Below are 18,148 nucleotides of genomic sequence, written 5' to 3' on the forward strand. Positions count from 1 at the left end.
TGCAGCTGAAATATACACAGTGGTGTCTCTACAATGGGATGTGTCAAGTTGCCTCTGTTGCAGTGTAGTCACCAATTTTCCCTAGCTTGAAAAGAAACCATTTATTGTGACAGGGAAGATGTGGCTTGGTTCTCAGCTCTGTACTAAACTTCCATGTGTAGATAATGTATAATCAGAGTGATTTTTAGAAGATTGGCGAAGTGTTTCTTATATGTAAAAAACCAATCAGATAATTGTGCTATTACAATAAAAATTAATACAATGAGCTCCTTCCCAAGCACTAACTGACCATTCATTTTGCTGAAAATCCAAACTGACTCTTTGGGAGGCTAAACCCCCTTATGTGAACTTGCTAAGTACCCTTTCTACTACCCACCTTCTACTTAGAGGTCTCTGGGAACTTGTACTGGTGCTCTGATTGTAATATGGGCAGTGACGTACCTGGAGACAGTATGGAAAACTTACTGCTGTGGTGATACAAGACCTGACAATTATTGAAGCCTGTCTAGTGCTGGTGGTCAGGATATTTTCTCTTCCTTGGGAAGTGCTTGTGGCTTATGTAGCTGGAATGTTCATAGATCATCCAGCAGCCAATTTCCACATTAGGAGTTGCATGTGGGTACACAGGTCTGGCTGGTCTGTGGTGGCTTCACAGGAGCAGCCTTCAAAGTCTCTGTCCTCAGAGTGATCTGCAATAAAACAAAAGTAACCCCAGCCACAGTGGAAAGCGTTTGAAAGCTGGATTTTTTTTCCCAGATTGTACAAAACAATCCAAATACTGCAGAGGTCCATGGACGACTTCTGTGTATCACACAATCATTCTGCTCTGTGCCCATTTCCTGCACTCAGGCTTAGGGTCCTAGAAATATTCTGCAATGTAGAGTAAAGACCAGTGGAGGAATAGGTCTCCTATATCTGAGTTGTGCAGAAGCTTTTGTGTCTCTTGATACATGAATGAAATTAGATGGTTGCGTCTAAACCAAGTTAATCATTGAGCACTGTAGGCGCTGTTGGGCAGCCATATCTTAGCAGCAGTAAAATCGAGTTAGAGATACTTATTCAGTGGCATTGTTTGGCAGTACTTATTACACTTGTTTGGAATTGAGTACTTCAACCTTATTTTATGGAAGTCTAAGAATATATAAACTTTAGGTCTCTTTCAGCAGCTGACAAAATCAAACGGAAACTAGCCAGACAGAAATATAAAAATAGAAGATTTTTATATGTAAATGTTTTGGCATTTGAAAGCTTCCACGTACACTATAGGCTTTCTTTAGGAAACCTATCAAAGAGCTAGATGACAAAACAACCGCTCGAGGTTTCCCCTCTGCTAATTTGTTGGTAGACCAACAAACTATGTTTGCAGACCTACTTGCCTACAAGGAGCTGTGCATGTGCTGGGTTGGTTGTCAGTTGGTTGTCCATTCACTCAGATGTTGTTACCTTTGCCATTTTTGCTGGGGTTTAGTTGTGAGACCTCAGCATGTGGGAGGAGTCAGCAGTCCTTCATATAGGATGCACAGTGTTGCCTGCACAGGAATAGGATAAAAGACAAGATTTTACACAGTAAAGAGAATGCATGCCCCTTCCTTTTTCCATTGTCATTCCCTAAACAAAAAGCAATAGCCATGATTTGTGAGGTGCTACTGTCAATAAGCAGAGGATCAGAGTAAAAGGTGGGTCAAGCAATATTTCTATTATTTTTCTGATGGAACATGTGCAAGCGAAAGTGCTGGAGATGCTGCAGCAGAATTGTTTAATGACACTTTATTTTTAATCTCTCCATGTTCCCTGATTATATGAAACAAAGGTTTAATGCACATGGGTTTCTGGTGACAGTACTGTGTAACAGTTTTCACAGTATGCTAATAAAACCTGTCCTGATTTTCAAGAGCCTTCAGACCAGGTATTGCTGCTTGTTTTCTTTAACAGTAAGACTGTGTTTAGGAGAGAGAAAATAATGCAGTCAAAAATGTATGGTAATGGGTGTTTACGTCCATTCAGGCTTCACTGCTGAAATTCTACATTAACATAATTCAGTGTTCATAGAGAAAGGGACTGGAAGTTGAAGAATGGGTACCACTTGTTTGAGGCCAAGAAGAGCATTTTTGACATCTGTACAGAGAAATGTTTCACTTGAGATGCACAAATTTTTGGAACTCAGGTGTGAGTCATTGAGACAAAATGCCACAGCATAGTAATTTCTTCAGCTGAAGAAACTTCACCTGCAGTTGAACTTGAAAACCAGAATGTTTTTTAGGAAGAACATTTTGGGAAGTTTTCAGTCTGAGCTGATTAATCCCAAAGATTCTCAGGACTATGTTCATTCTGGGCCCTTGCTTGATATGGTGTAGTGCAATTCTTAGTCTTTAGCTGGCCTGTTTTTACACACCTCTAGTTGTGCTTCTAATGGGTGTTGTAAATGGTATCACTACCATCAGCCTCTCTTGGAGGTGCTTCCTCAGCCAGGAAACTGTAGCCCTTAACGCTGAAAGCAGACTGATTGTGGCAGTTGCTTCTGAATACCTCTATGCTTTCTTTGGATTCAAAATAAATTATTCCTGATGGTTAATGCTAAGCAAATTGAATTAATTTACAGTATCAACATCTATGTATGGGCATATACTTGCATTTCTCAAATATCTTTGACAGGCTCAGAAGTGTGACACTTTTTTTTGTGTGCTTTCTGTGATCATGCTTGCTTTGTGGAGCCAGCTTGTCCTTTGGGCCATCCTTCACAGTTTTAATCAGGGGGTACTGGGCTTGGTGATGGAGTTTTGAACTTGACAGACTAGAGTAGGGGCAATATGTGAGTTCCTTATTGTAGGTACAGATGTAGAGCAGCCATCTACAGATGTAGAGCAGCTGGGTCAGACCAGCAGTCTAGCTAGTCAAGTAACTTGGCAGCAAGTGCAGCTGTGAGTAGGTACTGAGGGAAGGGTAGATATGAAGCAAGTAGCAACTTCAAGACCCCAAGTATTTTTAGCTCAAGAGACTTCCTGAGCAGGAGGTTATTTCTCTCTGGTTAATAAGTCTCGATGGATTTGTATTTCGAGTACTCATCCAGCTTCTCCTTGAATCCTGTAGACTGTTCCCTCTTAGGACCTTATGCCACAGATGGGCTGTGCTCTGGATATTTGGTGCCAAAATATCTTGTGTGCCAAATGGTATCCATGATCTAAGGAATCTGGTTATTTATGTCTGTTCCAACTGCCCTCAACTAGCATGGTGTTATGACAGCTACTTTTATGTGGAGATTGGCTGCTTTTGCACCTCAGAAAAACTCAAGCATAGGGATAATCTGAAAACAGCAGTAAGTGTCTATGTGGAGAAGCATACCCTGTATGCCAGCATTGGTAGCGCCTGCTACCAACCATAGAACAAGCTAGGAACCTAGGAGACTTGGATGCTCTCTGTGCATTTCCAGCGCTCCTCTCCTCTAGCATGCTTGTTCTTAATGTCTCCTTGGGACTCTCTTGAGCATTTGCAAACAAAAGCAAGTAAAACCTCTCAGTGCTCCTTGAAAACTAGGAATTGCCACCATCCCTGTCTCAAGTGGAGAAATTTGGAGAGGTGCTACCCCCAAACTCTCAGATACAACAGGGTCAAAAATCCAGACATCCTGTATTACTCTGATTATCGAATTATACATTTCTGTTCATTCTTGCCTTTGACCAAAGGAATGCCAGCATGTAACATACACATCTCTATATAGCCATACTTCTCAGTTGCATTAATTGAACTAGGTACTTTGTTGGAATATATAGAGAGATGTTAATTGCTGTCTGGGGAGTTGGTCTGTTTTTTCTTTGTTTTGTTCTTGCTGAAGGCAAAGGAAATATTTGCTCTGCTCTTAACAGGCAAGTAGATACTCTGCTTGAACTGTGGCGTTATTTTGCAAACCTTGGTTAGGAAGCATACTAACATATATTACTTACACTGTGCTGTTCCTATAAATGCACAGTATTAGGCTGTGAACAAGAGGAAACAGGCTTTTTCACACCTCCATCATTAGAGCAGGATTTTTCATGTCTCCATGGCTGGAGCATGATGTTCTTAGATACGCCAGACATTTGCAGCAGCTGAACGGCCTACTTTGTGTGGTAAAGGACAGGCAGGAGGACAGAGATAGTGTCCCATTTACAAAATAAAAGATGAGAAGGGCAAAGAATGGTTCTATTTGCCTCTCCAGTGTTGTCAGGGAAAGGCTGGTGAGGATCACTAACAGGCTGATACTGATGGGTCATGTGAGCATGAAACAGTGGCTAAATGAGGTCTCTGACATTAGCAAGCGGAAATGTGAGCTTTAAGCAGTCTACCTCACTGCTGTAGAGGTTGCTTGCTTTTATTCAAGGGCTCCATTATCAGAATGTTTACTAGGTAAAAAAACCCCGAAGTCTACTGTTTAAAGCCCAGATGAAACAATTTAAAATTAAACATATACTAGATAAGGCTGCAGAGTGTCCTAGCAGTAGTGTTCTCTGTACCGCTTTCTCTTTCCAAGAGTCCACAGCACCTTGCTGATGAGCAGTAGCATATTGGCCTAACTGTGCCTGGAAACAAGATATCTAGACTCCACTACCTAAATGAGAAGAGGTATGTTACGGTGTGAGATCCCTTAACTGTGTTTTGTTAGACTTTTATTATGGCTCTCATACACTATTGCACAGGATGTCTGCAGGTGCATGATTCAGTGATGATGAGTAGGCATATGCATAATTACTTGAATGATAATTAATGCTGTGATAGGCTTTTTCCAGTATAACAAGATGCTGTCCTGTTTTTACTCCACACAGGTATGCTTATTTAATTCCTTCTGCATGCAGAATAGCCTGGCAATTAAAGGATTTGGCTCAATCTCCTGCTGCAAGAGATCAACACAGCTCTGAAGGTAGTAGAGGCAGGGTGATTGACACCAGTTAAACATCTAGTTTATGAAGGACAGGTTCACTAAAACTTGCAATATAAAAGTGGCACAATTTAAGGATCTGGAAAAAATCTTTCTGAAGGAATAAACTGGGATAAGATGTGAAAGCTTTACTGGACTGGTGGTAGCATGGACCAGCTTGTTTGCATGAAGGACTTGATGCCAAGTACAGCGTTCACCTTGTTCAGAGTTTCTCTACATCTTTTGGTCCTTTTCCTTCTAGTCAGAACTTCACTGGGTATAGTTATTAATGGGGCTTACTTTTCTCTTCCACACTACATGATAATTAAGGAACTGTTAAAGGCCCAGCTGTATATTGTTAACCTCTATAAGTATATAGCTGGTATCTCTTCCTAGATCAAAACTTGTAAAACTGGGAAAAATGTAGATGAAAGAATTGGACCTTCCAATTAATAGCTATATCCAGTGAAATTGTGACTGAGGAACTCTAATCCTCTACAGGGTTAGCAATATGAAGGTGGACCTTTAAAAATTATCATGTACTGGGGAACAGCTGGATAATTGTGAATATTTTTTCAAGTATTCCCCTTCTGCATTTAAAATAGAGAAATCGCATTTTCCTCTTGACTGCGCAACTTTGTAGCACTGAAGGAAGATTCCTTTGAGCAAGGATTTTGGAATACATTCACTATTTATTTAGTGTGGGAGCAATAACTTAAGGAATATTCTGTATTCCCTGGGTTCAAGTAAATACTGTTGGCTCCCCAAGTTGGACATTTCATACAAGACCGAAGAGCCACCTTAAGACATTGAGGGAGCAGGTCTCAGGGAGACGGATGTAGCCTGGGATGGAAGGGCATTCACCAGTAAGGTCTCCAACGTTTAGCCTTGGAGCTCCTCTTTTTCATAGAATCTTGTGGGAAACAATTCTGTGGCGTTAAATGCAGCAAAAATGTAGGTAAGACAGAAATTTAACTGGTTCTGACATTACTAAACAAGACAGGCGTAGAGGAAAAGGCAACTTTCCCAGCTACTGTGTGCATTTCTGAGACATCGTGTTCTATTCTGCAGATGGGATTGCAAAGAGATTCGCTCTTTTGAAGCTAATAGAGGCAGTTTAATTCTTACCCACATGGAGGAGCTCATGAGTGCCAGCAAATGGGTATGATCACATGTATGGTAGGAAGTAAATGGAGGATGCTCTATGATTTCAAGAAATGGGACTTATAAGGACTCTAAATTGTGACAATAGGAGAAAATGTATTCATGTAACTGTGAGTTGATCTGTGTTGCTTACTTGTGACCAGGCATGAATAATGTGGCCTCTTCAGAATTGTGCTACTAAAAGACACTGACCATGTTACTCCATGTGCTCTCATTATATGCTGGTGTGCAGGCAATTGCCATGCGGCCAACTGCTGAGCTGTGCGAGGCACAGGCATGTGGAGTGTTCCTGCTGCTATGGTTTATACTGTATAATATATCTTAATAACCAGAGAAGTACTCTAACAAGTATTAATTCTTTGCTTGGTTTTTAACCAACACAGCTCTTACGTTAGGAAAGCTGTGCCTGATTTAACATGTTCCTATGTCATTGAATCAGAACATAGTATGGTCATGAGCAAGTTGCATACACCAGCCTCCAGCAGAACTTCCTATCAGCTGGTCATGCTAGCCCTTCCCTGGGCCATGTAAAAACATTCTCTACCTAGAAATAGTCACTCGGCTTTATTTTACCATCTCCAGGTTATGAACAGGCCCTTGAAATAGCACTGATATTAAACAGATTATTTTCTTCATTTTCAGTGAAACTTTGCATTCTTAAAGGATAAACTATACTCAGTTTCTTAAGCTGCAATACACTGTCAAGCAGAGCTCACTTGTAGGAATACAGGGCAAGACTTGATGGAGTTGTAGCGATGAACCTCTTCTGGCAGTCAGGATGGTCTCTTATTTTTAAAAAGCACTGAGAAATTGCCTTTTACCACCTGGGTGGAAGTGCATTGTTTCATATATAACTGCAGGTCAGGGTGGTCATTGCTACATTTGTAGCAGTGGCCCCATCATAAAAAAAATTATCTGCAATATAAACATTTGCCAAGATTTACAGTCTGTTCAATGTTTGTGTTGGAGCAAAGTACTGGTATTCTCGGGCTTCCACTTACCTTTCCTGGTTGTGGCAGTTTGCTGAGGTGAAAGCTGAGAGCTTTGCGCAAACACAGGCTGCTTTTGTATACTGTGGTTCTAATGCTGCATCTGCAGAAAGTAACACAAAAGGGCCCAGTTCTAAGCTCTGACACTTGTGTTTTGTCTTTGTTGTAGTTATGGCATTTATTGCATTTGCTTTGTGGGACTCTAATTTTTCTGGGGTTTGGGCTGCATTTGCTGATGCTGCGTGCAAGTGAGTTATTGTGTAACTGTGGAGTGTGCTACACTTTCAGCTGGTTTCAACTGTTTCATGTGGTTCACCTGGCCCAATGCAGCATCTATGTGTAAGAATGGTTCTTTAAAGATCCTCCTTTGCCTGAAAGCTGTCGAACTCGGCAGACTTGAGCAGTTTCAGGTGTAGGTCTGTTCCTCTCCTTCCTCACTCTCTGTTGATGCTTCTTGCCAAAGTTTGCTCTGTGGTAACCTTTCCTTTTGTTAGAGCAGATGAACTTTGCTTCTATTTCAATACTTTGCCACCTGCTTTATCCTGAAAACAGGAAAAGTCTCCATCTTGTGTGAGGTCGTTAGCTTTTTGCTTACTAATCCCTTCTATTGTGTACAGATTTTAACACAGACTTGTTAGGAGGAAATAATGGTTAAGTTTCAGTCCCTTCCTGGTGTGTGGTTAACTGCTGCATCCCTGAAGATGAAATGATTGAAATCAAATGGTTCTTATCAGGGGTTTATCAGTGCATTTTAATTACTGGCTAACACTATAAATCAGTTTGGGTTAGTTGGTTCAATATTATTCCCTTTGAAAGTCTATTTTAAAAATTCAAAGGGTGCAAGCTGCATTAAGCTCAAGTTGCTCTCTCTCTGGAACCAGGAAAGTTTGTTTTTTAATGCTGAAGCAAAGTGCTTTAATGCTGCAACACAGCTGGTAGGTTATGGAAAATTTTTCTCTATAGTTTTTTTACTAATTTTGTGCAGGGCTGGAGCAAGCTTGACTTGTTCTATTGTGATCATCATTTTTGTGCACCTAAATATTCTTAAAAATAAAATGCTTCATGGAATATGCAAATCTAGTTATACAAACGTCTTATATTGCCAGTAAGTGAGGCTTCAGATCAAAAGAAACTACTGCACTCCAAAACTGGATTTATAATCCTATTCATATGGGGAAACTCATTCAAACATGTAAAGATTTTGTCAACATGATTCTCAGTTAAATTGGCATGGACATGAACACCTTTGTAGATGTAATTTATTTAAGAGCTCTGTTTGCAACCACATAGTCTCCACCTCCAGTGGAACAAATGAGTGTGGTTGTAAGGAGGGAGAGCAGGGCGAGTTCTGGGAGACTTAGTGGAGTGAAGCTTTGCTTACAAGATTTTAGGCCAAAGAGAAGGACTTTCAGTGCTGTGACAAGAAAGCAAAGAGAGTGTCTTCCAGCAAAATGGATCGAGCAATACAAAACCTCCACCTTCCCACCCTTCCATTACAAACTACTTCTGATACTGTTTTTAACTGCATCCTTTTTAAATGTCAGAGGCTAATGTGCACTCACCATTTCCAAACAGGTTAGATCTCCCTCTGTTGTCTTTAGTATATTCAGTCCTGTATATCCCAGTCCACCTGCCTTCATCCTGCTGGATTTCCTTGTTGTGATGTTTGCTTGACTGTTGTACTTGACTTGATGTATTGTTGCTGTTACTCCAAGTACACTGCTCAGGGCTTGATTTTTGCCTTCTGGTTTGCTGACCTGGGCTTGATGGAGCTTGCAGCAGGCAATGTGAGCCTACAAGAAACACTTGACACAGAAAGTTACGGTGCTTTAATGTCCCATTTGACTATTTCAAGGTGTGGCCCTTGTGTGCAGAATCATATAATCATTTAGATTTTAAAAGACCTTTAAGATCAAGTCTAACTGTATGGCAAACTGGTGGGTACATTTTAGAGATGATGAATGATGTAGAGACACAACTTTTCCTGCGTGGATTGCACATGAGTGTGAACAATGGATGTTAATGCAGTTCCCTCAGGAAAGGCCTGCCTGTCTAGCCTTGGATGTCCTACAGGTAAACCAGTCTCTCACAGAATGGGTGTCTTACCATTCCAGGATGGATGCCAGTTGTTTCTACCTGACATTTGACTAGGAAAAGCTCTTCACCAAGATGAGTGAGAACTTTCAGGTATAGCCAGAGAATCAGTAGTGATATGTCTGAAGGGATATTGGGATTTTTTTGCATGGGCAGTGCTCTGGGTAACTGGCTATGGTTTGAACACTCTGACTCGTGAGCTTGTGTGGCGCAATTTAGGAAGTTAGCGCTTCTGGTCCTGCAGGCAGTATGTCAGTGCCTCAGCTGCTGTGTTGTTAGTTGCCAAGAGTGTTAGCTGAAATCATCTGATTTCAGTGTCGCAAACTGGACTGTGAATTGCAGCACCAAGTTGCCACCATGAGTTCTGCTGTTGGAGTCTGTTTCTGAGCTACAACTGGCAGCTCTTAAATGGCCCAAGGGAAGGCAGATGATGCCCTCTTCAGTTCCCTGCTTTCTACACAAGGCTTCCGCACCCTGATTTCAGGTACTCAGAAAGAACGGACCCAGCATAGTCTCTTACCTCTCCCACTGTGGGCAGTATTGCACTGCAGTGATAGGCACCAACTGTACGATGTGACACATTTGTGTCACACGAATGATCAGAGGTCTCTTCTGGGACATGTAGAACAAATCTGTGGCTCTATCTTGTCTGATCTCGTACTATGTCCATTGCTTTTTGTGTAGCTGAAGGAGTTTGAAGTTTTCCTGGCTAATTGGTCTGTTCGCAGTAAGCTCTTTTTTTGTTTGATTCAGGAGACAATGTAGCTCAGGAAAGGAGGCCATTTCAGTCAAGGTGGTAGAAGGCTATTGTTCAGCAATCCCACTGTGCCTGTGTCTACAAGCATCTTTCAGGTCCCTGATTTTGGCTGCCTGAAAACAAGAACGGCAAACCACCTGATCTTCTGGACTTGATTTTTTCCTTTTTTTTGTGTTTGCAGACAACCAGCCAGCCAACAGGGGAGGGAGTAGTGAAGGGGCGGGTACTTGAATTCTGGAAACAAAACATTGGTTTTATGCTTATTAGCATAGCAGAATTTCTGTTGCTAACTCTTATCTCTACCAGCCTTATCTATACAAACCAGGAAGTATTAGTCAATGAGAACTGAAGATCATGGCAGTACTCTAATGGCAAAGGCAGCACTGGAATAACATGGCTTATCACCTATTTGTTCAAGTCTTACTGTTTATTTTATTGCAGGTCAGTGAACAAAATCAGTCATGAGATGTTAATCTCTAGCTGCTTAATCTCAACCACCCCCTCACCATTGCTCTCCTACCCATGTGCTCAGCTGCAATATCCCCTTCTCCCCTCTTGTAACAACCTCATTTCAAAGTACAATTTCTCTCTGCTTTGCCTTTTCTGCTGTTTGAGTTGGAATGAAATTTACTCAGATCCTTGCACTGGCTGCTGCCTACTGCCCTACTCAATTTGTTTGCAAGAACAGAAGCCTCTCTTTAGAAGCTGATGGATTCTCTGAGCTCCAGGAATGAGCCTGTGCTGAATGTGACAAGGCAGACCTGTCCCAGCAGTGAACAGGTCTTGGAGGAGAGGTAGGAGCTGCCAGATAGAATTTCCTACTTCCTACAGAGTGAACTAAGGCAGCCAAAACAGCTGATGCTGCATAAATCCATGGCCAAAGAGTTCCTGTGTAAGGGAGGGTGATGTTGCTGTTTATCTCAAGTCCCCTGTAGCCTTCTCATCTCACTTCTTTAGGCCTTGAATTTTTGCTTACGTGGCTTTAAAGGAAAGTGGGGGGATGCATGGTATGGCTGAGAAGCCCCATCAATATCAGCACAAAGACTCACCAGTTAATCTGTAATTTCTGAATGTACCAAACTATGGTTAGGTCTTTATCCATGGACAGCTCAGAATTGAAAGGACAAGTGTTTACAGCAACTAGATTTTATTTTTGGCTGATTTTAACAGGAAATTAGTGATAAATTATGTTTAAAAAACAAACAAACAAATAAAACCAAACTGTGAAAGTGGTGAGCTGAAAGCAAGCTTTGAGTCCATGAGGGCTTCCAAAAGACCATTTGAATCCAGGATTAAGTTTAACCATTTCCAGGCTTTCTTGTGTAGTGCTGCCTTTTAGCATCTCCATAAATAGGTTCAGTGACTGAGAATCAGCAGGCAGAAGCTGCTTCACAAGTGTTTGTTTTTCCTGTAGCAGACCAGCATTGGACCATAGGACCATCTTCAAGGCTGTATGTGCAGCTTAATGCAGCTGGACAATATGTGACCATACTTTGGATGGATGCCTGTCCCCTGGCTAGAAGGAGCTGGGAATCTTCAGTTCTATCATTTTTATAAGTAAAGAGCTCTACTAGTGTGTCTCTACCCTTCAGTTAGTGTTAAACACACTTCCCAGCAGTGAGCACATCTACTACCTCATTGAGCCCTGAAATGTCTATGGAATTTAGTAGTATTCCTACAGAAACACACCATGCTATGTGCCCAGGCTTCCAGACACTGGAAGAGAGGTATGGGGAAGGAGAAGCACATGCACCCAACTTTTATCCTAAGCTAGAGTTAGTACAAGGATGAGAGTTGTGACAGCCTGTCTAGGAAATGGGGAGTGGTCTTGGTCAGCAGAGCACAGGCATAACAGAGGCAAACCATTAGAGACCTGCATGGGGGTAACGGAAGACAGTTATGCTTTGGCACTGCATGGGAGAGGCTTTTTCTTTAGCTGAGTTCTTTAGGAATATAAGAAAGCAGGATGGTTAAAGGGGAGAGCTGAAGAAAACAGGGTCATCTAGAGATGCATGTCCCTCATGTCACATGCAGGGAAGCTCATTCCTGCCCCACTCTGGTTCATGTGTGGGAGTTGCACAGCACTGTGGACAAGAGGAAGTGTATAATCCCTGCTGCTGACATGCTGCATCCCTTTTTGGCTCTGCAAAAGTAGCAGATAAGTTGAGAAGCAGTAGGGGTGCACTGGAAAAAATATAAGCTCCCAATGTGCTGTCAGGGAGGCAGGAGAGAGGTGGCTAAGGGAAGAGGAGGGAATGTCAGTCTTGGATGCAAGATATGAAGGGTGGGAAGGAAGGAATGACTGCTTAAGTTTAAAAACAAAGCCCTGTCCAAAACACAAGCCACAAATGTATTACCAAAGCTAAGGTAGAAGACATCAGTTAGCTCACCTTACAGCTAACTGAGGTACTTGAAGTCTGGGTCTTTGTTATGTCTTTGCTTCCTTTGCATTCCTTGCTTTTGAATCTGTTCCAGGCTTCTCTGGAGACTCTCTGTTTCTCTGCTGTAACTCCCTGCAGGATGCAAATGTTAACAAGTGCAAGCACAGCATGCAGGCCTGAATCCATCAGGAGAGATGGGGACTGCATGGCAAATCAGCTTCCCTCCTGCTGTGTGACATGTGATGCACGTTGAACTCAGGGCTGTGGGGGAGCCCCTTTGCTTGGTCAAATCCAGTCCTCCTGCTGTAATCTTCTCTTAGCTCTCCTGCTCCGTGGAGCTGCAGCAAAACAACAGGCTTTAGCAAATCAGGGATGAATACAAAGGCAGAGCCTAATTCATGTACGTGCTAGGCTGATCTGACATTACTGGGTTCTTTATGGAGTCAGGTTTTTGTTAATTTTTTTTTAAAAAGTCTTTAACTGTTGTTTGCTTGGGGTTTTTTTGCTTGTTTATTTTTAACCTAAAAGTGATAGTAATGAATGTGTTTTGCAGAGATACTAGCCAAGAGTGCCTTCCATATGTGCTGAGTATTACTGGAGTCAACTTTCCAACTCATGAGTGATACCTCCTGCCAAGGCATGATATAGTTGCCATGAAAGTCCGGTTTAGGATTGATGCTATGAGTGCTACTATGAAACATGTCATGCCTGAAGAGTGCTGAGAAAGGGTCTTGGAGGCCTGAGGTGCCGCTCTGGCTGTGACAATCAGGCGTAGTGTTGCAAACACAGTTTTACTGACTTGTGTGAACTCTTCAGACCTATTTTGTCAGCCTGCTGCTTTCCTCTGGTCAGTGGGTCCAGTTGCTTGCTGTCCTTTTTAGCTCTCCTCACGGAACAAGGGTTGGTCTTTTGATATGCCACTGCTGCCTGGTACATAATGCCTTGGGGAGGGAGAGAGAACCTTGTGTTATCTTGGGCTTACAGAGTACCACCAGGCTGGTTTACAGACCTACTGCATGGGATCAGTTCCAATACTAGGTAAGGTACGGGGTCCCAGCTTCAAATTCTCTAATGCTCCTGAAGTTACCCTCCTTTTTGCTGTACTGGAGAAGAAGCAGGCAAGGAGGTAAAGGAGGTGGCTCCTTCACTGGCCAGTACCATACCTGAACTTTGCAAAAGTCCTAGTATTACTCCAAGCTTAAGAACAAACAAGTGATTGTCAGATATGAAGGGTGATTATACTGGAAACATGTAATCTTATTGTTTACCTCAACTGGAGGAAAACACTTCTTTTGCAATTGTCATGAACTTCAGGAGCTGGAGCTAGACACTGTTTCTAGGCTACAGTGAGAAAATACCTGTACCTCCACCTTACAAGAGAAATGGCATAAAGCAAGGTTTACTCTGTCCTTTCCGTGTGCAGCTGTTGCAGCTCAGCAGGCTGTAACTTCGTGGCTCTTCTGGGACAGGTTCTGCTGCCCCACGTCCCCCTGCACTGGCCTTGTGGGAGTTGGGGTGAAATGTGCTCACTTTGCTTTTTGGTATGCTCTGCGGCTTCAGGGGCAGTCAGCATGGCAAATGGGTGCAAGAAAAGTTTGAAAGGTTGAATCCAGTGGCCCTGGAAACACAACAATTCATAGATGAGCATGTCTGCAGAAACTATGTGCCAAGCCAATTGGGCGTGCTCTTCTGTGGTTCGCAGAAAGAAAAATAACTGCTTCAGAGGTTCTGATGGACAAATGAGCACAGCTTTGCTGGCAGTCTTTGTCCTGGCTGCTTGGCCCGTTTCCACTGCTCAGCCGTTTCAGTTGTCCACACAGTAGTTGAACTGCTGCATTTTATAGTCCTGTATGTACTGGTGCAGCATAGGGATTGTGGTCTGCTATAACATCCTGGCGGACAGCCTGTGGCTGCTCAGTTGTTCACATGGCAGCTCCTGAAGTGTTTGGACAATGGGGTAGGAAACTCTGGAAAGTGGGAGACAGCTGAGATAGCCCGAGACAGATGTAATGGTTGCTAGGATGTCACTTCTCATGAATTAGAAATTTTCTGGTTCCTAAACCCTGCTAGGATGTGACGTGGGCTCCCTAAGTATCTATGTATCTTGGTAAAGCTAGTGCTTGATTTTCAAGGAGATCTAAGGCAAGGCTTCCAAAGTGATGGGAGGTAACAAGAATCTCCACCATTTTACTTCATTTAGAAATGGTGGGGGAAAAAAAAAAAAGAAAACCAAATATGAGAACCACAGAAACTGAACTTTGAGATGGACTGGTTCCAGTCCTTTGAGTCTAGGACTCTTAGGAGGCATAAGCTATGCTCCAAGACTGTTACTGAAAACAGTAGATTTAACCTCTTTAATTAGAGCTTTGCAAAATAATTACTAAATTATCCTTAGTTTACAAATTCAGCAAAATATTTCTGTTCCTTTCTCATAGAGTGGGAGTGATCTTAAGCCCATGATTAAAATTAAGCAGCATTGTTGGCTGAAATAGAAATGGGAGATCCTGATAACAATGGCTTATCTTCCTCTTCAGAAAATTTTGTAACTTAGCTACCTTATGACATAAAGGAAGTATCCCTGAATCCACTAGGGACAGGATCTGGGCAAATGCACATGCAAAATTACTGTTTCTGTTCTTTCTTTGTTTCTGCCTGTATAACATCAGAATATAAACCAAAGCACTAACACCCCCACCTCCCAGGAAAAAACAAAACACCATGGGAAACAGAATGAGTAGCTGGAAAACTTCCAGGAAAACATCACTCCTCTGCAGTGTATGGTGTGCACTCAAAATGGAAATTTCTAAAAATATCCTGGGTTAGAAATTCCTAGAGAAAAGGATTCCTGCCCATAAGAAACCTGACTGTAAAAATATACAGGGTAATGCTTACAGCAAAAGATGGGAGAGCTGATCCACCCACTTATCTCAGGAGCAGAGGGAATGGTCCCTCCTTTGAAATAACACATTGTGAAGTGCCCCTTCACGGCATCTAGTGGCATTTCTAGTTCTTGACATGAGAAAAAATCAACTAAGAATGATTACAGCCAAGGCTGTTCTTATGCATGGAACTGAGTTGCAGTGAGCTCTAGCCCCTTGTGGACACCGGGTGGCAGTCTGTCATTAATACTACGGCTAAGTATGAGTGAAGATAAAAAAACCAAAGCAATAAATTAAGGGCATCAGAAACACTACGAATTACATGTGAATCATCTATTATAGTCAAAGAGAGGAGGCTGGAACCAGTTTGCTATTACTAGTGGGGAAAAAGGAGCAAATGACTTGAGTTTAAAGTGTAACATATTTTTAGAAGTAAGACACATACTATAAGGCTCAAATGCATTCCACCTTTATGCAGCCAGAGGTTCCTTCCATTTTATTTCTCAGAGCACACCAGTGTAAGCAGTAGGCTGGTGGGAAAAGGGGCCAATAGCTTACCATCACTACAGCCAAAGCCAGGAGTCACTGCTACCACTGAACTGGTACCTCTTCTTTGGTGGACTTTCTCAGACCTAAAGGGGAGAAGACATCAAAAAGTGCAGAGTGGATTCTGTAAGGTTGTGATGTTAGCAATTATGAAAGCCTTTTAAGTATGCTTGGGTATGGAATACCACTTTAAGACTGGGGCTAAGTGTAGGTATTAGTGTCAGGGTGGGATAAGATTGAAGAGCTTTAGTGGATGAAATCTCTGCAGGGCCAAGATGAGATCTGATCAGTAAAGCTGGAGTAAGTATCTCCTCTTGTCTACTGAGGGCTTTAGTTTGGTTGGGTTTGGTTTTTATTGGTGCATCTCATTGCTCAGTTACATTTGTCTGCTGTATCCCGTTTTGTATGAACGAAATACAAAGTTTCTTTCTCTGGTAGGCTGGAATAATTTTCAGCAGAGGTCCAACAGAGGAACAGTGCAACAGAGCCACACAAGCTTCTGTCCTTTGAAGAACAAAATAATCTTCCTGAAGGTCAGCTACTGAAGACAAAGAGCTTTTATGTGTCTGTGCTTTTCCTGCACTAGCACTTTGTTTGCTTGGGTTGGCGCAGTCCCACATCAGTGTGCAGGCTGGAAAGGAACCACAAAGTCTGTGACCAGCTAGGCATTTAAGCCAGAAAGAGGCATGCCAGTAAAAAGCCTTCATAAACCTCTAAACCCAGGAGCACATAGCTCAAAAATTCGAGCATGCAACAGGTGACTCATTAGACTAAAAATATGGAGCAGGGATTTGAGAAGAGGCCCTTATGCTGTTAGAAGTTCCTGATCCCAGGGGTGGTGCAATGAGGGAAACATCAAGAGGTCAAATTCGAGTTTAAATAAAGTAAGCATCTTTCCTCCCCTGCCTAGACTCAACTTCCCTTGGTCTTTCATCGTTTTTCATTCAGTCTGTCCCAATTTCTTTGAGGTGATGGGGGCAGCAAAGGAGATTTGCCTCATGTACGAATAGCTTGTCTGGTGTTACTCTGCACTTCTTGCTTCTCCTCTGTGTTTTTGTCCCTGCAGGTCATGGCATGGAAGGGATGCCTGCTCCCAAGAGACTCGTAGTAGTCATTGTGCAGTATCTCCTTACATGTTCCCTTATGTGTCCTTCCCTAGTAGCTGCTGCTCTTTCTTAAATACATTCTTAAATGTGTTTCAGTAGAGGTGCCATGTGCTCCTCTGGATGAAGTTTTGGGTCATGCCCGGCTGCTTACTGGGTTTCTGAGTTGACTAGCACAGGGCAGTTCACAGTTTCCTCCCATACAGGTCACCACTGCAGCCTTTGCTGCGTGAACTTGCATTAAAGCAGTAAACCCTGCAATTTATGCCCAATATAGAATCGTATCATAGAATGTCTTGGGTTGGAAGGGACCTTAGAGATCATCTAATCCAACCTCCCAGCCATGGGCAGGGACACCTCTCAACTAGACTAGGTTGTTCAAGGCCTTATCCAACCCGGCCTTTAACATCTCCAGGGAGGGGCCTCCACAACTTCTCTGAACTATTTGTTCCAGAGTCCTGCCACCCTCATCCTGAAAAATAAAATAGTATCTGAATTGGAGATGCAAAAGTTGTCCTGAGGTCTAAAACTACTCAGACCTCAGGTCTAAATATCTGATGGATTATTCTATGTGGTTGTTTCATTCCCAAAGAGCAGGGATGTTGCTTGTCTGGAAGGTATTACACAGTATGTATCTGCCTGTTTTGAGAGCTGACGAGCTGCAAACAACTCTGGTGTACAGGCTGACAGCAGGCAATGTTGTCAGAGCACTGTGCCCAAGGAAACATAGCCACCTTCTCTCTGGAGCATATTAGCTGCAATAGACATTACCTGGAAATACTGACCCAGACTGTGCCACAGATTGACCAGAACAGAGATTAAATTTGATGAAGTCTCATAGTCTAATCTAATCTGAAAATCAGGGTAACGTTACCTCTTATCTCTGCAACAATTGAATTGTAAAACCTAGTGCAACTTTTCTGTTACTATTGTATGATTTGTCACAACACTACATCCAGACTCTAAAGCATCTTTTTTCTGTGGATGTGCAGTAACAGAGAGGACCTTGCAACCACGGAGTTGCTGGTTTGTTCTGATTTGTGTGTCCACATTCCATAGGGCTGCAATGCACAGCAAGTAAAAATTGATTTGGTGCTGTTTTCTTATTCTCCTCTTTCTCATATTGCAATAAAGGAAGAATTTAACGTGCTCTAACAGGTGCCATCTCTGATCCTTTAGTGAGATCCTGGAAGGATTCCTAGAATGTAGATACAGTGTCATGTAATACCTGCGCAAGTGTCAAAGTGCCCTTCTCAGAACTGGCTTCTGTAAACATAAAACTGATTGTATGAACCTGTCTAGATGTGACCCCAGATTAAGACCTGCAGTGTAGGCATGCTCTGCTAA

General features: G+C 42.4%; 1 protein-coding gene across 1 annotated transcript; it reads right to left on the reverse strand.

The window, feature by feature from the left end:
* Window positions 1–505: 505 nt before the first annotated feature.
* Window positions 506–7,144, reverse strand: LOC104277433 (gamma-crystallin A-like; the record flags this gene model as incomplete). Its single annotated transcript, XM_009874061.1, has 3 exons — window positions 506–601; window positions 6,877–6,943; window positions 7,054–7,144. Coding segments are annotated over 3 exons (254 nt in total), but the record flags the coding sequence as incomplete, so codon positions are not given.
* Window positions 7,145–18,148: the final 11,004 nt, after the last annotated feature.

This window comes from Apaloderma vittatum, unplaced genomic scaffold, assembly GCF_000703405.1.
Source record: "Apaloderma vittatum isolate BGI_N311 unplaced genomic scaffold, ASM70340v1 scaffold30927, whole genome shotgun sequence".
In the NCBI taxonomy this organism is placed as follows: Eukaryota; Metazoa; Chordata; class Aves; order Trogoniformes; family Trogonidae; genus Apaloderma; species Apaloderma vittatum.